This window comes from Epinephelus lanceolatus, chromosome 20, assembly GCF_041903045.1.
Source record: "Epinephelus lanceolatus isolate andai-2023 chromosome 20, ASM4190304v1, whole genome shotgun sequence".
Lineage (NCBI taxonomy): Eukaryota > Metazoa > Chordata > Actinopteri > Perciformes > Serranidae > Epinephelus > Epinephelus lanceolatus.
The window spans coordinates 21,903,199-21,919,610 of record NC_135753.1 but is presented as its reverse complement, the minus strand read 5'-3'; the positions used below and the strand labels follow the sequence as shown (position 1 = coordinate 21,919,610).

At 42.5% G+C, this 16,412-nt stretch overlaps 1 protein-coding gene and 1 non-coding gene across 3 annotated transcripts; both read right to left on the bottom strand.

Moving 5' to 3' along the window:
- Positions 1-2: 2 nt before the first annotated feature.
- On the bottom strand, positions 3-16,366 carry cspp1a (centrosome and spindle pole associated protein 1a). 2 transcript variants are annotated; one of them, XM_078162975.1, is made up of 30 exons: positions 16,234-16,366; positions 16,007-16,113; positions 15,849-15,926; positions 15,657-15,754; positions 15,484-15,564; positions 14,599-14,700; positions 14,095-14,435; positions 13,895-13,972; positions 13,222-13,313; positions 13,007-13,103; positions 12,848-12,905; positions 12,274-12,602; positions 12,058-12,182; positions 9,461-9,545; positions 9,086-9,197; positions 8,502-8,649; positions 8,251-8,397; positions 8,026-8,096; positions 7,787-7,930; positions 7,521-7,670; positions 7,330-7,428; positions 7,175-7,235; positions 6,904-7,030; positions 5,814-5,953; positions 3,254-3,391; positions 3,143-3,177; positions 2,955-3,018; positions 2,312-2,421; positions 1,971-2,127; positions 3-534 (listed from the first exon to the last, which is right to left on the bottom strand). In XM_078162975.1, exons 3-30 carry the CDS (start codon positions 15,895-15,897, stop codon positions 341-343), a joined length of 3,432 nt encoding a protein of 1,143 aa, XP_078019101.1. In that variant the 5' UTR covers positions 15,898-15,926; positions 16,007-16,113; positions 16,234-16,366; the 3' UTR covers positions 3-340. The 2 variants fall into 2 exon arrangements, with proteins under 2 accessions (XP_078019101.1, XP_033495349.1); XM_033639458.2 differs by having other exon boundaries at positions 16,007-16,359.
- trnar-ccg (transfer RNA arginine (anticodon CCG)) lies at positions 15,125-15,197 on the bottom strand. The gene has a single exon. It is a non-coding gene; the product is annotated as a tRNA-Arg (tRNA).
- Positions 16,367-16,412: the final 46 nt, after the last annotated feature.

The window sequence follows — 16,412 nt, the reverse complement described above, 5'->3', positions numbered from 1 at the left end:
ACAACATCAAAATAATATTTATTATAAAATAAACTCTCCAGTGTGTAATTATTTTTAAAAAATACATCAATGAGTAAATATATTTATGGTACATTCACAGATATGAGACTTTACAAAACTTTTATGGGCTAAGTATGAGATATTTATGGGCTAAAAAGTGCACTTTTCATGCTGAAAGTCTTTTGTAAAACTGGCTCTTGTCTAAACTAACAGACATTAATATTTTTACAGGCAGACTCTGGTCTTCAACAAACTTTGAATGCTGTGTTTTCTAACAAAGACCCACAATTAACATATTAGTCAGTAGAAAGTGAATCAAGCATCAGACAGCTAATGGGAGCTACGTGACGCGGTGTGTCAGCCAGGGTGGAGCATCCATCCTACTGTTTGGCCTCTCCCTGCAGCCGGAGCGTTTTACAGTATCTGACGTGCCGGGTCGCAGCCAGGCATCTGTGGCAACAGTCTCCATGGAGACACGCCTCTCCAAGGCAGAACGCAGAGATAAGACATCCACTTCATCACCAGACAGACCCTCTGGAGAGGAACACAGGATTATCCATCACACATTTCTTTAGACAATCACAAAATAAAGGATGTTAAAAACAAATTGTAGAAATGATGATGCCTAATTTTAAACTGTACTGAAACAATAGTTAACATCTGTCTCATCTTTGTTGAAAAGATGAAAAGGCAAAGCTTTAGTAGAGTCTGAGCATGAGTCAGAAATCTGGTAAAAACAAGAGTTATTTTAAAAGCCATCATTAATATAAAGTTACATTCATTCATTCATTTTTTGTAACCGCTTATCCTGTTAGGGGTTACGGAGGGCCTGGAGCCTTTCTCAGCTGACATTGGGTGAGAGGCGGGGTACACCCTGGACTGGTCACCAGACTATCACAGGGCTGACACATAGAGACAGACAACCATTCACACTCACATTCACACCTACGGACAATTTAAAGTCACCAATTAACCTGCATGTCTTTGGACTGTGGGAGGAAGCTGGAGTACCTGGAGAAAACCCACACTGACACGAGGAGAACACTACTGCATGTGAAGTTATATGCATTGTATTTTATCTGTTAAATGGAAAATATACCACCTTTTATTTCCAAACAGTATTGACAGTAAATTCAGTCAGTTGGGGCAATAAATTCCTCAGTGCATGCAATATAGCGACTGTGAAAGTGCCTCCATGTACCAGGATGCACTGCATGCAAGAGATTCCAACATCACTAGGTATCACCACCCCAGCTAATAGCTATCTCTGTGTTGTGAGGAGTAAAATTCTGATCCATAGTAAAGCACACAGAGGTTCCTTTAGGATTTCCGTTGGTGACAGCATCCAAAAAACTGCTCACGCTGAGATTCATTGCAGTAGTATGATGAAGCAATATGAGCAAAGCCGGCCATATCTTCTTACACGGCTAATGCAGCCTCAGTCTTGGCCTCTGCATTTCTTCGGCCGTGAACTCTGGCTCAAATAAATTCAGATGAATATCCGAGTCAGCCAAAACACTAAAATTTATCCTCATCCATAAAATTCTCTGCAGTTTGCTCTCATCTTTTGGGATGCCAATTTCGCTGTAGGAAACATAGCTAGTTTGCAATACAAGTGAAGAGAATGAGGAAGTTCTGTTTTTGAGCAGCATCTGGAGAATGCCCCACATGGTGGACATTAGTAATCCAAGTTGACATAGCCTGTAGTTCTTGCTTGCCTCAACATTGTCACTGTCATGTCAAATGACAGAGCTGGATGCAGGAAGAACAACAGACTTTGCAGCTGCAAACTCGTGGCACTGAGGAATTTATTCCCTTTAATTTAACAGATTAAAATGTATAAGAAAAGACACAGAGATGTTTAGTGAACCAACACTCCTTCACGCCCCCACTTGCCAGACTTGTTATGCTTTTGTTACATTGGCATCCAGCTTATTTAAATACCTCTGATGTAAAGTGTTTCCTCTCACCTGATCTGCCGTGCTGATCACTAGTGTCTTGTCTTGAGATGCGGTGCTGGTTGTTGGCTCTGACTTTAGATTCAAGGTTCAAACTAGTCGCTGACTCCAAAGACTGAGCATCTGGCTGAATGTTACCGCCTGTCTGATCCATACACACAGCCACCTCCTGTGCAACAGAGACCAGAAGGAAGAAATCTACAACACTTCTCATCTGTTTAATGCTGTAAAATTAGAAAACTAATGGGACTTGAGTAATACAGTATTGAAAGCTGCAGCTCTGGTACTGTAGTGACTCAGACCATTTTGGCCTGAAGCAGACAAAAGAATCCATTTACTACTCAGCGCCATACATCATAGTCACGTCTCCTCCGTGGGGCTGTCCTCTCCTGGCGCTCTGCTGAGGGCTGACGGGGTCTCTGCTGATGAACCCGCTCTTCACATACATCACCGCTGTAAACATCTGACAAAGCCATTCATCATTACACTCAAACCTCTTTACAGCTGGACAGAGAGCAGGGACCTAAAAGTTCAGTCAGTTCAGATATATGACAAATAATGAAATCAGTCCATTCAGCAAAACTTTTTACTGGAAGGGGATTGGATGGAAAAGTATAAGAGGTATTCAAAAGCCTCCCTTACTGCACCAGGCTTTTTAAACAATTTCTCTACTGCCCCCATCCCCAGTGGCTGGCACTGTGCTATCTCCACCCTGCAGCTGGCATGTGTGCCTTGCACCCAGCACTGGCACCAGCTGCAGCACAGAGACAGGAGCTGGCATGTGCCACAATTAGCCTGGCACGGAGGCACAGAGGGTGTTGTAGTGTGGTATTGTGAGCGTATATGTAGCTGACCTCCCAGGCCGTGTCACCTTTATGGAAAACGTCTGGAGCGTCAGAAAAAGAAAACCCCAGAGCATATTGTGTGTGTAACACTTTCTTCATACTTGAAAGAAGACGATGAACAGACAAACAGACTATGTTTAGCCAGGCTTACCAATAAAAGATGTCTCAGATGGCAGTATGGAGTCTCTGTGGATGTGGCGTACAGGTTTGTTCTTCTGAGGGAAGAAATAAACACAGGCAGACACTAATTAACTTGCCCTCAAGAAGAGCAAACCATGCAAGATCCACTTGACTAGCCTGACAATAAAAATGCATATTTACAATGTGATCACCACTCACAGAATGATAGAGGCTCAACTTCTGGTCCAAAAAGTCTGTAGCGAAACACAAAACAATGAGTTAAAGAGCACAAAAGTTTGAGGAGAAATTTAAGTGTGTCTGCTCACTGACCGGGCTCCTCCTCTCTCTTCATGAGCCTGATTTTTCGTTGTTGTTCACGAAGAAGTGCCTGCTGTTGGATGTCCAGACTTTGTGCATCAGTGGGAGGGTCGGGGTACATGTGACGGACCTCTTCACGAGATGCTGTGTCTGACAAACAAAGGAAAGTTTCCATATCAGGTGGCTTTCTTGGATTGATGCAGCAATAACAGATGCATTAGCACAGTAATAAAAAAATCGGAAAGATAAGGTCAGGAGGCACAGACTATGTTCATATTTGGTAGTGATTTCTGATTGTTCCTCCCTTACTGTCCCCCTCTGCAACAGCAACTTGGCCGTGACTCAGCAGCTCCACAGCCTGGCTACATCCTTCCAACTACATCCTATCAAGGTTTGACTGTGTACAGAATGGATCTGACGCAGCTCTCAGATGCAAGGCTGGCATACATCCATTATTTATATGAGGAAGTTTGATATGTGATTTGGTCAATTCGTCACAGACTAACATTTCTTCCTTTTTTTTTGGTTTTACAAGCTGGAGCTCCTGCATTAACTCTGTCTGGGAACCCATCCAAAGCCATTTCCTTGGTTGCTTGCATTACATTCTCTGTTTACGCTGCCAAACTGCCTGTCACTGACGGACGCCTCCCATGACCTCATGAGATTAAAGTTTCAGTGCGGCTAGAGGGAGACAGAGGGCTGATGAGGCTCTGGAAAGTCTAAACCATCTGGCAATGCCCAGCTGGCTTAGGACCACAGTCATCCTCGTCTCTTGTCCTTACATCAACACCATGACCAAGGCAATTAGAGGAGGGTTTTTCAATCACTTTCTCAAAGTTGGAAAAGGGGATTGTTTCAGAGTACAGAAGGGAAGTAAGCTGTGTCCAGCTGGTTTCAGCACAATGGGATAAACCAACTTCAGTTCACCACTGTTATTTGAATGATAGAAGTAAAATGAAGCAATATCTCACTTTCACAAAAAAGTAACCACCATGAAAAGTCTCACTGCAGTTTGTGAGTGAACTGTATGACCCCTTCTTGCAGTCACGGCTGCTTGTGACCTCTGGGTCATATGTGAACTGCCACCAGGGGCGTAGCACCAAATTCTGGGCCAAGCAGTCTTTGTGTTGCCCCTGCCCATATTCTCTTGATCCATTAGCCCTTTTCCATTACCACTTTTGGAAGTGTTGAGTCAAACCATGCCAATTCCTCTTTCCATTATCAGTTAAGGTGCATGCGCCACAGGGAGCCATCCTAGAAATGGACCTTCTCCTAAGCAGGGTTAAAAGCCAGTTGGCTGCCCCCAAGCGGGTAGCGGCAAATCCCTGACAACCTGTTTCTTCACCTGAAACAAGTGTGTGTGTTGCAAGTCTCAACTCATGTCTGTCTGCACAGGAGACCAGAGAGAAAGAGTTTAAAAGTCTCTGTGTGTTCATCTCTCAGTACTTCTGTTGTGTCTCACTGAACCTCTGTCATGTAGAGTTTAGTTTCTCTCCTGCGTCCTGTTTTTACTGTAGCTATCTGCTTAATTTTACTGTTTCATGTTCACTTTCAGTCGCATAGGGGTCTTGTTAAGTTACTCCCGATGAACCCAACATTTCCTTATTATGCTACTTCACAATAAACATTTTCACAAGTTTTATTGTAAAGAACCTATAGTAAATAAAATGTGTTTATTACTGTATTAGCGGAACTTTGTTAGCGGCTTTCCTTCAATAAAGACAAGTCTAATAATACGGCAGGGAGGAAGAGTAAAAGCAGAAACAGCCACAGTGAGATGTTGATGAAGAGCTCCAGACAACAAGCTCTTACTGCACCTCTGCAAACAGCTCACCTCCAACAGGTAAACTTCTTTTACCTGCCCAGCTGTGTGATGGAAAAACGCTTGCAGTAAAATAGCGAGGGACTTAAGCTGTGAATCAGCTGACTACTTTTAAACGCGAGCTCTCAAGACAAACCTGTTATCAGTTAGAGACGCACCTTCAAGCAGGTAGACCTGTTGCAATGATAACGCAAGTCCCTGCCATGCTCGGCTGACAGGCCGCGTTAAACCAAGCCAAGCCAACAAGAGCATGGAAAAATTTTTTTTTTTTTAGTTAAATTCAGTTTCCCTTTCCTTTCTGTCTTTTCTTTTCTGGACCCCACTTTCCCTTTCATGGAGAGAGACATGACAGTGAACGGTGGTGCTCCAGCAGTATAAGCAGTCGCTCACTCGGCTTTAGCTGTGTTTAGAGAGAAAAATTCTAATGCAGGGGTGGATATTTCAGTTATGGCAATAATAACTTAAAAATAATTAAAAATAAAATCATTAATTTTAGGCTTTTCGAGGGCCTCCCTTCGATTGGTGCCCTGAGTAATCAGTCCCACTTTTCCCCTGATTACCGCACCCCTGACTGGCACTGGCAGGCAGTGGGTCACTACTCATGATGTTGCAGTCTAGAGCACATTGAAGGCATACAGATCACACAGAAAACTGATAAAAGCTGTTTTTTTCCTTGGAGTGACCTAGGGGTGATCTGATTAGTAGGAACAAATTTTGCTTCATAAAATGAAATCAGTCAAAGTGCCATACCTCTGTATTTAAGCTGGTTGAACTCCCTAATATTTTGCGTATTAACACATGCTGCACCAGAGGAGGGACTCCTGATTGATGGCTGGACAGCTTGCCTGTGTGTCGATTCAAAGGCGTGCTCTCTGGGTTGTCCTCTGGGTCTGAGCAAAGGAGGAAAAACCCAGTTTAAACAGGGCAATTACCTCAAATAACACACAGATGCTTTTCTGAAAAATGTCCCAATAGTTCACTTTCCTGAATGCTTTCCAGTTGTGCACAATGACTGCAGCATGCAGTTCCACTTGACACACTGGCCCCCGCAAGTAAGGCTAGATTCAAAAAGAGTTAAGAGGGTATTGTTTTAAAGAATAAGGACCGAACACCTGGTTTGTGTGTGTGTGTTAAACACTTCCAAATGCTTTTATGAGGCCTAAAGCATGGGGCTTTCTGTGTAAGTGGCTTATACTGGAACCAAAGAAAAGCTGTGAAACTGGCACCAGCTCAAACGCATTTCTCTGATGATTTGCAGTAAACTTATTTGAATATAAGCAGAGACTTTACAAGCAGCTTGTAGTACATTCCTGTCCTTTCAGGGGTGGAATTTACTCACATACCATGACTCACGTGTGTTTTTCAGCCACATGTGTTGAAGTGCTATTCAGCAACACTCTGAATCCCTATTGGATGCTGTACTGCAGATGACCTTGCTGATCTTGCAAGATGAAAACAGAGGAAAAAGAAATGTCCCTCTGGGATCACACTGTAACATTACTGCAGTAATGAGTCCCCGAAACAATTCTGAATGGAGATTAGAAGATAGCCAATTTGACCTGGGTCACTTTCATTAGTTCAGAGCACTAGGAAGCCTCCTTAAATACAAATAGCAAATCAAAATTGCCATTTAACAAGACAGAATTAGTATTGTGGTTCACCTTAATGTGTCTGGGGGTGTAATAGGTGAAATTGGACCTGAAGGGATAGAGCACATCTAATAGGTTTTCTAAATGGCTCATTTTTTAGCCAAGAAGAAAGTAATAAAATCCCATCCGTTCTGGGCACACTATACGGACACAAATTACCCCTGGTGTTCATGGGTGTCTGACTGTAATACCTGTTGGGGGGAATGGAGTGACTCCCCTGTTGATCTGTCTGACCCAGCTGAACCTCCAGTTGTCTCTGCTCTTTCCTCAGGTATCTACGGAGGGCTGACAGCTCTCTGATCACTTCCTGGTGACCATCTGAAGTAAGCAGAGGGTGTGAGGGGAGACAGAGACAAGAATGGGAACAATAAATATTTAAATAGCAATTTATGATTTACACATAGGTAGAAATTGAATTTTTTAAGGGTGGGGTTGTGCACAAGTAACTCCAGACAGTCTTACCTTGTAGCTGGGGTTTCGTCGCAGGGACTGGTCGGGATTGTGGCGCTGACACAGAGCGCTCCTGTTGTGAAAATTGCAGGACTTTTTATATTTTAGATTAACACCAAATTAGCTCTGATGTAAAAATATTTGCATCCGTTTACTGAGTGACTTACAGTCCTGGCGGAGAGTTGGCTTACAACAGTAGAAGGTCTGGATGCCACAAGATTTGTCTGCCTCCTCTGCAAGGTTGGGACAGGAGGAGATGGCTCTCTCTGCAAATTTACAAGCAGAGTCACATCACTTGACAAAGATGTTCAATAAAACTGGAAGCTACAGCGCCAGTGTCTTCTCAGGCTTACTGTACCTCATAACTCAACAGCGCCTTTTTCTTCTCTCTGTCCCTGGCGCTCTCAGGTACCTTCTTCTCAATCTCTTCTTCCCGCCTCACCCTCTTTTCCTCCTCCTGGTGTTGTGTTTTAGGCTCATGGATCCAATCTCGGTTTTCCAGCCTGTGCTGTAGAGAGTAAAGAAAACTGTGTCTCAACAGCAAGCCCAATGTGAGGAGACCCCCTTAACTGTCAGGATGGAGGAAAGATGAAGGGCTCTTCATCAAAGACATGAACTCTTCACCTCAATCTTCTTTTGCTTGCTTTGCTCCTCCTCATATTCTCGCTGTATGCGAGCCCTTTGCTCTGCCAGCCTCTTCTCTTCCTTCTCCTCCTCAATCCTCATTCGCTCTGCCTCCTGTGCCTGCTTTTGCTTATTTTCCTCTATCTGTTATTAATGACAAGTTGCAGGTATAGTTAGTTTAAAACTTCCTCAAAATGGTCTTGAAGTATTCAGATTTTATAATGTGACACTGGACCTACCTGTTGTTTCAGGTCCTCTTTGTATTTGTCCTGCATTTGGAGCTGCTGTGGAGTTGGCTTCTCATTGAAACCTGAAAGAACAATTGAGAAAGATAATAATACCATCAATAAAGAAGAATATTGCGTACATGTGCACACACAAATGCACAGCACAATGAAATACCGTGGATGGCAGGACCCAGTTTGCCACAAGCTTGACACAATCACCCAGAGGCCAAACACTACCTGATACTCGATGGGAAAGGGGAGCCCTGGCTTTATCTCTGGGAGTGTCTACCATCCTCATTAAAAAGCTTTGTGTCTCTCCACTATTCCTAGACATAGGATTCCTATATGTCTCCTCGTTGGTCCTGTGCATTTGATTCAGGTCACCTGAGGGCGTGGAAACATGCTGCATTAGCATTTATTATGAGCCATCATGAAATTATCTCAGATTTGGGTAAACTCATTAAAAGAGAATGTAAAAGCCAACTTACTAACAAGGTTGCCTTTTTGGTCTTTAATTGGAGCGCCTCCCCCGCTTCTCCCCCAGGGGTTGTACGCCATCATCTCAGCCTCTATTTTGGCATCATATCGCTCCTTCTCTTCTTTTTCTCTTCTTTTACGCTCCTCTCTTTCTTTGATCTGGTCACAGGGAAGGCAGGATGATGCAAAATTTGAAGCCCTTTCTGAGACCACTTTAGTGGAGTGCGAGTCACTGCTAGCCTTGCTACAAGGTATTTCTTTAATCATAGGAAAATGCAGACTCCACCATGCTCTGGTCTTTGTCAAAATATCTGGGGTTTTCCCTAAAATTAGTCAGTGTCTGGGTTCCTTTGGTATCAGCATGAAGGTAGTAGCCTGTTACAGCAACTACTAGCATGTCACTGGGACAGTTAGCATGTCAGACAGTGTGCTGCTTCCACAACCTCTAAAAACATCCAACTACCAGCTAACAGAACCGCAAGGTGGGTGCAAAAACACACTGCCCAAAACAGTTCTTGAACACAAATTGTTATATATGAAAACATTGGGTTTGCTCACAGCGATGAGATGGTATCTTGTAGATCTGATGTCATACCTGCTGTCTCAGTGCTTCTTGGTAGTTCAGAACACTCTCTCTCCTCTGCTTGGACTTGTCTGCAGGAAGCTCTCCAACATCCAGGGGATACGCTCGATGCTGATCACTTTCTCTGGAAGCACAGACAGAGGGACAAATAATGAGGAGGCATGTGTGCAGGAGGTACTGACAGCCACAGTTATTTGGCAGTGAGGGCCCTCTTCTGGAAGAAAACAAAAAGTCTTATGAACATCTACCAATCTGAAAGCTCTCACACTCTGAAAATTGATTTTCAGTGTAAAGAACAGGAGCCACACACATTTTGAAAATGTTTTTAAATTGTGTACATTGAATTTATCATCTGGATGAATACACAACTCTTAAATAGACACTGACTTGTTGTGGCCACTGGTTTTGGGAGGTGGTCTTTGAGGAGGACTATAGAAATCCCACGGCTGCTGCACCCCTCCAGGCAGATCATCTAATAAAGAATATACAAAAATACAAGATAATAAAACAAACAATTTCATTACCTATCTGCTGCCACAGGCTGTCAGCTTATTTTCCCAACACATTAAAATGTTTGTGAGCTCAAATCAGGGCTAAAATTTGGCTGCAAAATTACAATGGAAAGAAAATAAATGTAACCAAACAGACGAGCTGGATGAAATGAGATCCATCTGGATCTGCTGAACTCATATCCAATAAACTGTATATATCCCCTTAGTAATAAAATCAGTTGTGCTGTAAAATAAGATTTATGAATTGCTACGCCAAGTCCTCTTGGCCATTGATATGGCGATAAAGTGGCTCCATAATAAATGGCAATAGTTCTCTCCACAGAGAGGTCTGGGAGTTTGTTTAAGCCAATGTAATCTCTCAAGACAGATTCTGCAGTCTACATCGTAGAATCTGTCGGCAGCCCTGTGTGAAAGACGACTAGAGAGGGGGGTAGGGCGGGGCTTTGAGTCTGAACATGCTGCGCTTTAGCCAATCACAATGGAGGGGGCGCGGCTGAGACGTGCAGGTGTCCCCAGGAAATGTGTACCTACAGAAACAGCAAGGTCCGCGTCCATAGCGACCGCTCCAGTAATGCCGTCTAGTCAACGTGCAAAAAAATATTTTTTTCCAGCGGCTGTCTGAGTTACAACATGATTGAGCTAACTGGAGTAGTTTCATTTCGTATCCGGCAACGGGAGGCTTTTAACAGATGACGTCCTGATGTTAGCTTTGCTAACTGTCCCTGTCAGCTGCAGCTACTGATGCTTTCTAGACATCGTGATTTCCCGTAACTGAATAAATACCACACATAGCAACACAAAACTGCTTTGCTAGCTCAATCTAAGATATTCGCTGGAAAAAATATTTTATTCACGGACCGTTTATTGAGTTATTACCATATTTTTATACAGTCTATGGTTATAGACAACGCTAACGGCTAACGTTAACAGCTAACGGTTAGCCCAGCTAATCTACGATAACCATATTAATTACAAAACGTGCACACAGAAATAGTAACGTTTGTTCAGTCATTGTGTTTATAGACTTAACAAACATCAGATTAGTCTACACGGTGATATAGTGACGTGAAAAATGTGATATATAGCTAAACTGTGCTGGTTTTCTACCCTAAGTATTTGTAAACAACACGGCCATTCCCTGGGGGCACCGCCAGAAGTGAAGGGCGTGAGGCCCCTGCACTTCCGTTAGTCGAAAAACTCCGGGCTGTGCGTCCAGAGGTAAAGGAAGAAAAAAAATTATATATATATTTTTTTTTTCTTACTGTGAGTTGGTTTATGACTGTGAAGACACCAGACACGGCAATGACTCTGGACCAGCAGTGACTACAAATATGCATATTTTACATTCCTGCTGACTATCTTCCAGAGCCTCATAGATTTTTTATGTTTCTCCTGTCTCCAAGCAGACACAGGTTTCCATGCATGACCATACAACCATAAAAAGTTACATGTTTTTTACCGTTCACCCCAAAATCAAAAATGCATATATTTCCTCTTACATGTGGTGCTATTTATCAGTCCAGATTGTTTTGGTATGAGTTGCAGATTGTTGGAGATATCAGCCATAGAGATGTCTGCCTTCTCTCAAATATAATGGAACTAGACAGCAATCGCGTTATGGTGCTCAAAGTGCCTAAAAAGTATATTTGAAAAACAGCAATGTCTCTTTCCAGAAATCATGACCTGGCTACTCAAGATAATCCACAGACCTTGTTGTGAGAAGTTTCATGTAGGAACTATTTTCTTTCAACTGAACCACACCCGCCAACTGTATCACCACGCAGAAGGAAGCGTGCATCTACTGCTAGCTCACCTAGCACCACTGAGCTAGCTAGTTCAGCAGAGGAGGATGCCATTAATGTTTACATCTCATGCTGTCATTAGCATGAGCCTCTCGTCCATGAGTGGATGCATGCTTTTTCTGCGCAGTGATATGGTTGGTGGTGTAGATTAGTAGAAAAAAAAACAGTTTCTACTACTTTCAGCAAGGTCTGTGGATTATCTTGAGTAACAGGGTCAGGATCTCTGGAAAGAGACATTGCTGTTGAGTTTTTCAAACCTATTTTTTGGGTGGTGGGAGTAGCACAAGCCGAGCACCATTCGAGTTCCATTTTATTTAAGAGAAGGCAGACATCTCTATGGCTGATATCTCCAAAACTCAAAGACTCACACCAAAACAATTGAGACTGATAAAAAGCACTACAGGTAAGAGTAAAAATATGTATTTTTGATTTTGGGGTGAACTGTCTCTTTAAAATGCTCTAAATGCTAGCATTAAACACCATAAATGCTTTTAGTCACAATGATTACATACATTTGACAGTTAATGTTTCAATGTTCAGTCAACCACAATTCATAATGCAAAAACATGAAAGCCTGCTATCAAAAATGGTTCACAGTTAATCAAAGTATATGATTTCTGATTAAAGGCAAAGAGGCAAATACAACATGAAGATGGCCAAAATACTGTACTCTGATTGTAAGGAAGATTAGTATCTAATGGATTCCTGGTTCCATAGTAGTAGTACGCTGCATCATATGGAGTGTTGTAATTATTAGGTACAGTAGGAGCAACAGGAAGAGGAACACCAGCAACCCTGAAAAACAAAATCACATGAAGTACAATGAGTTTACAGAAGAGTTGTTAATGCCATTCATGTATAGGAACACATAGGAATAGTGAGCTACCTCGGGTTAGCCACTTCTCCTAGCATGTTTGAGAAGTCCCTGTGGTAGTCCTCATTAAAATAGTCCAGCGGGGAGACACCTTGCACTGCTCTTGTTATGGACCCAGGCGCTGTCGTCCCTGTCAGCTGACTGAGAGCTGCACTGTAGTCCTTATGAGACTTTCCTGGTGGGCTTCTCTGTTCTGTGTCCTGAATGGGTTTGTCATCTGTTGGCCTTGGATTTGGGTCTTTCCCTCCGGCCTCCAGATCTATTCCGGGCTTGTAGGGGACATCTCGTCTCCAGCTGTCATATTGCCGATTTACAGCCCCAAACTGTTTAATTCGGTCGGGCTGGAAGAGGTGAGCATTGTGTAGAGGAGATACATGAAAGGAAACCAGGCAACAGATATTGAGAAAACCTCAAGATAGGGTGATGCTCAAGGCATGCCATCAAAAGTGTGCTGTAGAGGCAATTCTACAATACTTTATTCAAATACAGCAAGAAATGCAGGACTGATACATCTGCTGAGTATAATACCTGAATATGTTTCTAAAAGCTGTATCAATTTCAGCCTGTTCTTGCCATTCTGCTGTACCTGTTTCTCAGGGTCTATGGCTCCAGTGGCAGCAACCCTCAGCTCAAGTTTCTTCTCCCTGAAAAAAATCACCATATCCTTTGTGTTTTGTTGACTGATGGAGATGTGCAAGCTGAAACTACTTTAAAGAAAATGTTGATTTAGTGAATAAATAGTCACCTGATCTTATTTTTCTGCTGCTCGGCAATTTGTTGCAGCAGTTCTTGCTTGTACTGTTCTTTCCTCATCTGAGAGGCCGTCTGCTCCTCTGTTGCTCCTGTGTGACAACAGAGAGCCATTAACATGCAAGCGCTGTCACTTATGATGCTGAATAGGGATTTCAAGTGACAAATTCCACAATAATTCCACACTCATGCAATAAAAATGGTATTTACCAATCAATAGTCCAGTAGCAAACTCTGCTTTATCCTTGCTGGTAGCAGGTCTGGATCTTGCAGCCGTCCTCATGTTGTCTGGCATTTGCAGACTATTAAACACAGACAGAACCAGATATTCCACTAGAGCCACCCCATTACTGACAGTGTATAAGGGTAACAGCACAGCAATCAGTTCCCATCTGAGCCACACCCAGCAACCATTTTACATCATGCACTGCCTTCTAGTTTGCCCGCAGAGCTTTCTGCTCTCAGAGATGGGGTAAAGCCTTATTCTCCAATCAATCCAGCTGCTCTGATAGAACTAAGGTGAGTAATTGTTTGCCTGGAGCTGGGCCAATGCTCAACCCCCCACCCTCCATCACTGCCCCACACGTTAACAGCTTATTGAGAGCGGCTCAACTTAATGGCATGAACGGAAACAATGAAAGGAAACAGCAAGTAACAAAAGTGCTGGAGAGCAATAACCGAGTATGGCAGCAATGATCTATGACTATATTGGCTCATTCAATCAGATTAGTTTATTGACTGAGAAAATGTATGTGACTTTCCAGGAGGATGTTATTGGCTGTCTAGTTCTGCGTGTGTACTATCTAGGATAACTCTTTTTCGGCATTACAAATCTCAATACAGCAGTCGACCAGAACTGTACGTAGAAATTAAACTTGCTTACTCTGACTTCTGAACCCAATCATTGTTGTTCCGATCATGAACACCAGGAGCCTCCACCTCCTTTATGTCCCGAGGAGCTCTGCCACAGAAACAGATAAGATAGGTGAAGAGAAATTATACTATCACACCTGCTCTTCTGTCTATGGTATATATGTAACAAGTGAATATAGCTCAAAATCATATTACAGAAAAAAGCTACACCTGTTAGCTCTGCGTTCTCTTGTTCTCCTCTCCTTTTTGTACTCAGGCTCTGGAGTGTATCTGTCTAGTCGCCTCCTACGTCTGAACTCCAACTCATCCTCGTTGTCAGTGATTGGCTCCTCCTCAGAGCTGTAGGGCTCCTTCAGTTTATAGAGTTGCCATCGCCTTCGTCCGTGATTGCCTGGACCCCATGTCCCTCTGCTTTTTCCATTATCCACTGCCTCAGTCAGAGTGGCAGCATCTCTCCTGGATGCAGGGCGCTCCCTGGGAGGAGGGTGTGTGTTTGTATGTGAAGCTGGAGAAGAAATGTACACAGCATCTGAAGCTTGAACCTGTTCAGGCTAAGTGTGAGAATTAAAAAAAGAAGAAGAAGAAAAGATTTACTTTATACCTAGTTTTACAGCACATAACAAAAAATCTTCTTCCAACCATGTATTTTGTTTAAAGAGCTCCACATATTTACTATTGTTTTGCAAAAATGTGTTCTTTTATTATTCACATTACCTTTGAAGTGACAGGAGGTGTTCCTCTCTTTAACCTTCTAACTTTAGCTTTTTCCTGTAGGAAGAGGTTGTATTCTTTGTTTCTCTCCTCTCTTAGTTTTTCCTGTGAGAGAAACAAATTCAGTGATGTCTTAGTCAGATAGGGCACCAGTCACATAATTTCAATGCTATGTTTGAATCGACTAATTAATACCAATATTATATGTCATCCCCTCCCCTTTTCCAACTTTCATTCAGTCATTTCTCTTTTGATGTCTAATTAATATAGATGTTTTTAAATAGTTTCAATCCTCACACACATAACAATGAAACTAAATATACATAATCATCTTTTGAATATAAGACACCTCACTGTACTTTTCATGTTAGAGCATTATCTCAGCTTATTGTAACAGAACAATTACAATATGGTTTCTCAGAACATGACATATTAACACATTTCAAGGTCAGTTTCTCCCTGCATTATGGGCATTTTGACCTTATGATATTTGTAGCCTTTCAAGGATGCACAGTCCTCATAAACTTATCGACCCAGGTGGGACTTGAACCCACAATCCCCAGCTCCGGAGGCTGATGCCTTATCCATTAGGCCACTGGGCCAGTGTTGTACCATGCTGCAACATCTTCGACCTACTTAGTAAGCTTTGACACATCTGCAAGCACGAAAGCAGTTGCCACGAGACACAGAGCCCTGTACAATCACTGCTGTATATCAACTCCATTGGTGTTGTTGTGATCATGTTACATCATGCCAGGGGAGGTCTCATCTTGATGACTATGGAGAGTGACTTGCTTCCTGTTATGTCAGACTCAGGGGCACACAGACAAAAATGTACTCATTTAAGTACCCACCGGGGCACAAAGACACACACAGACACACACACACCTGAACAGATGTTTTCTCCTCAATAGGTAAGGAGAAACCCTGGGGTTGTTCACAAGGTTCACGGGTTTTTAGATCCTTTTTCTGGAAAAAGAGCGTGACAACAAAGGACAGGATGGTGAGTCGGCAACATAGTGAAACATATCTTATTGATTGTTTCAAATACATCATCAGACCTGGGCAGCATAGTGTTTGTAGTCCAGTTGAAGCTCCAGCTGAAGTTTCTTCTTCTTCCTCTCATAGTCATTTCCCAGCAGCAAACTAACGCCCAAACCTGGGAAGTAATAAACATATACCACATAAACTGTATGACTTAAACCTATACTCCCATTATGTTCACTGTTCAGTATTTGAGACTTGCACAATACCTCTGTCTGGATTAGGGGACATTCTTAATAATGCTGATGCTGGAGGCATATCCACACTGTGTTGTTATCAGTCCTCGACTGTAGACAGCATTCATAAATTCAGTATATTTGCTCTTTAGAACGACATGGTAATCATTAGATACTGATACTTCACATACCTCGATCTGCATTTATGAATGATGTATCACACTTCAGTGATGATGTATCTCTGGGTGTTTCCTCCTTATGCTCCTCGAAAAACGTCCCATCTTTCGTCCATTAATTACTAGCAAATACACAAAATGTACACAAAAGTTCTGCTTAAACTCTGCTCAGTCCAAATCAGTCAAACAAAACATTATAACGTATAAAATTGTTCAGATTTATATTATTTGCCTATACAGACCAAAAAGTGCCAAATGATCCTGTGTAGGTTCCCAGCATGGCGCAAAGCATCATTCCGTTGCTACAGGCAACCATGACACAAAGGTCTTCCCAGGAGAGGCTAACTAACCTAGCTTACATAGCACCGCAAAACATTGAAAATATTTCTAAGACACGTCAAACTCGTTGTTTAAATTATGT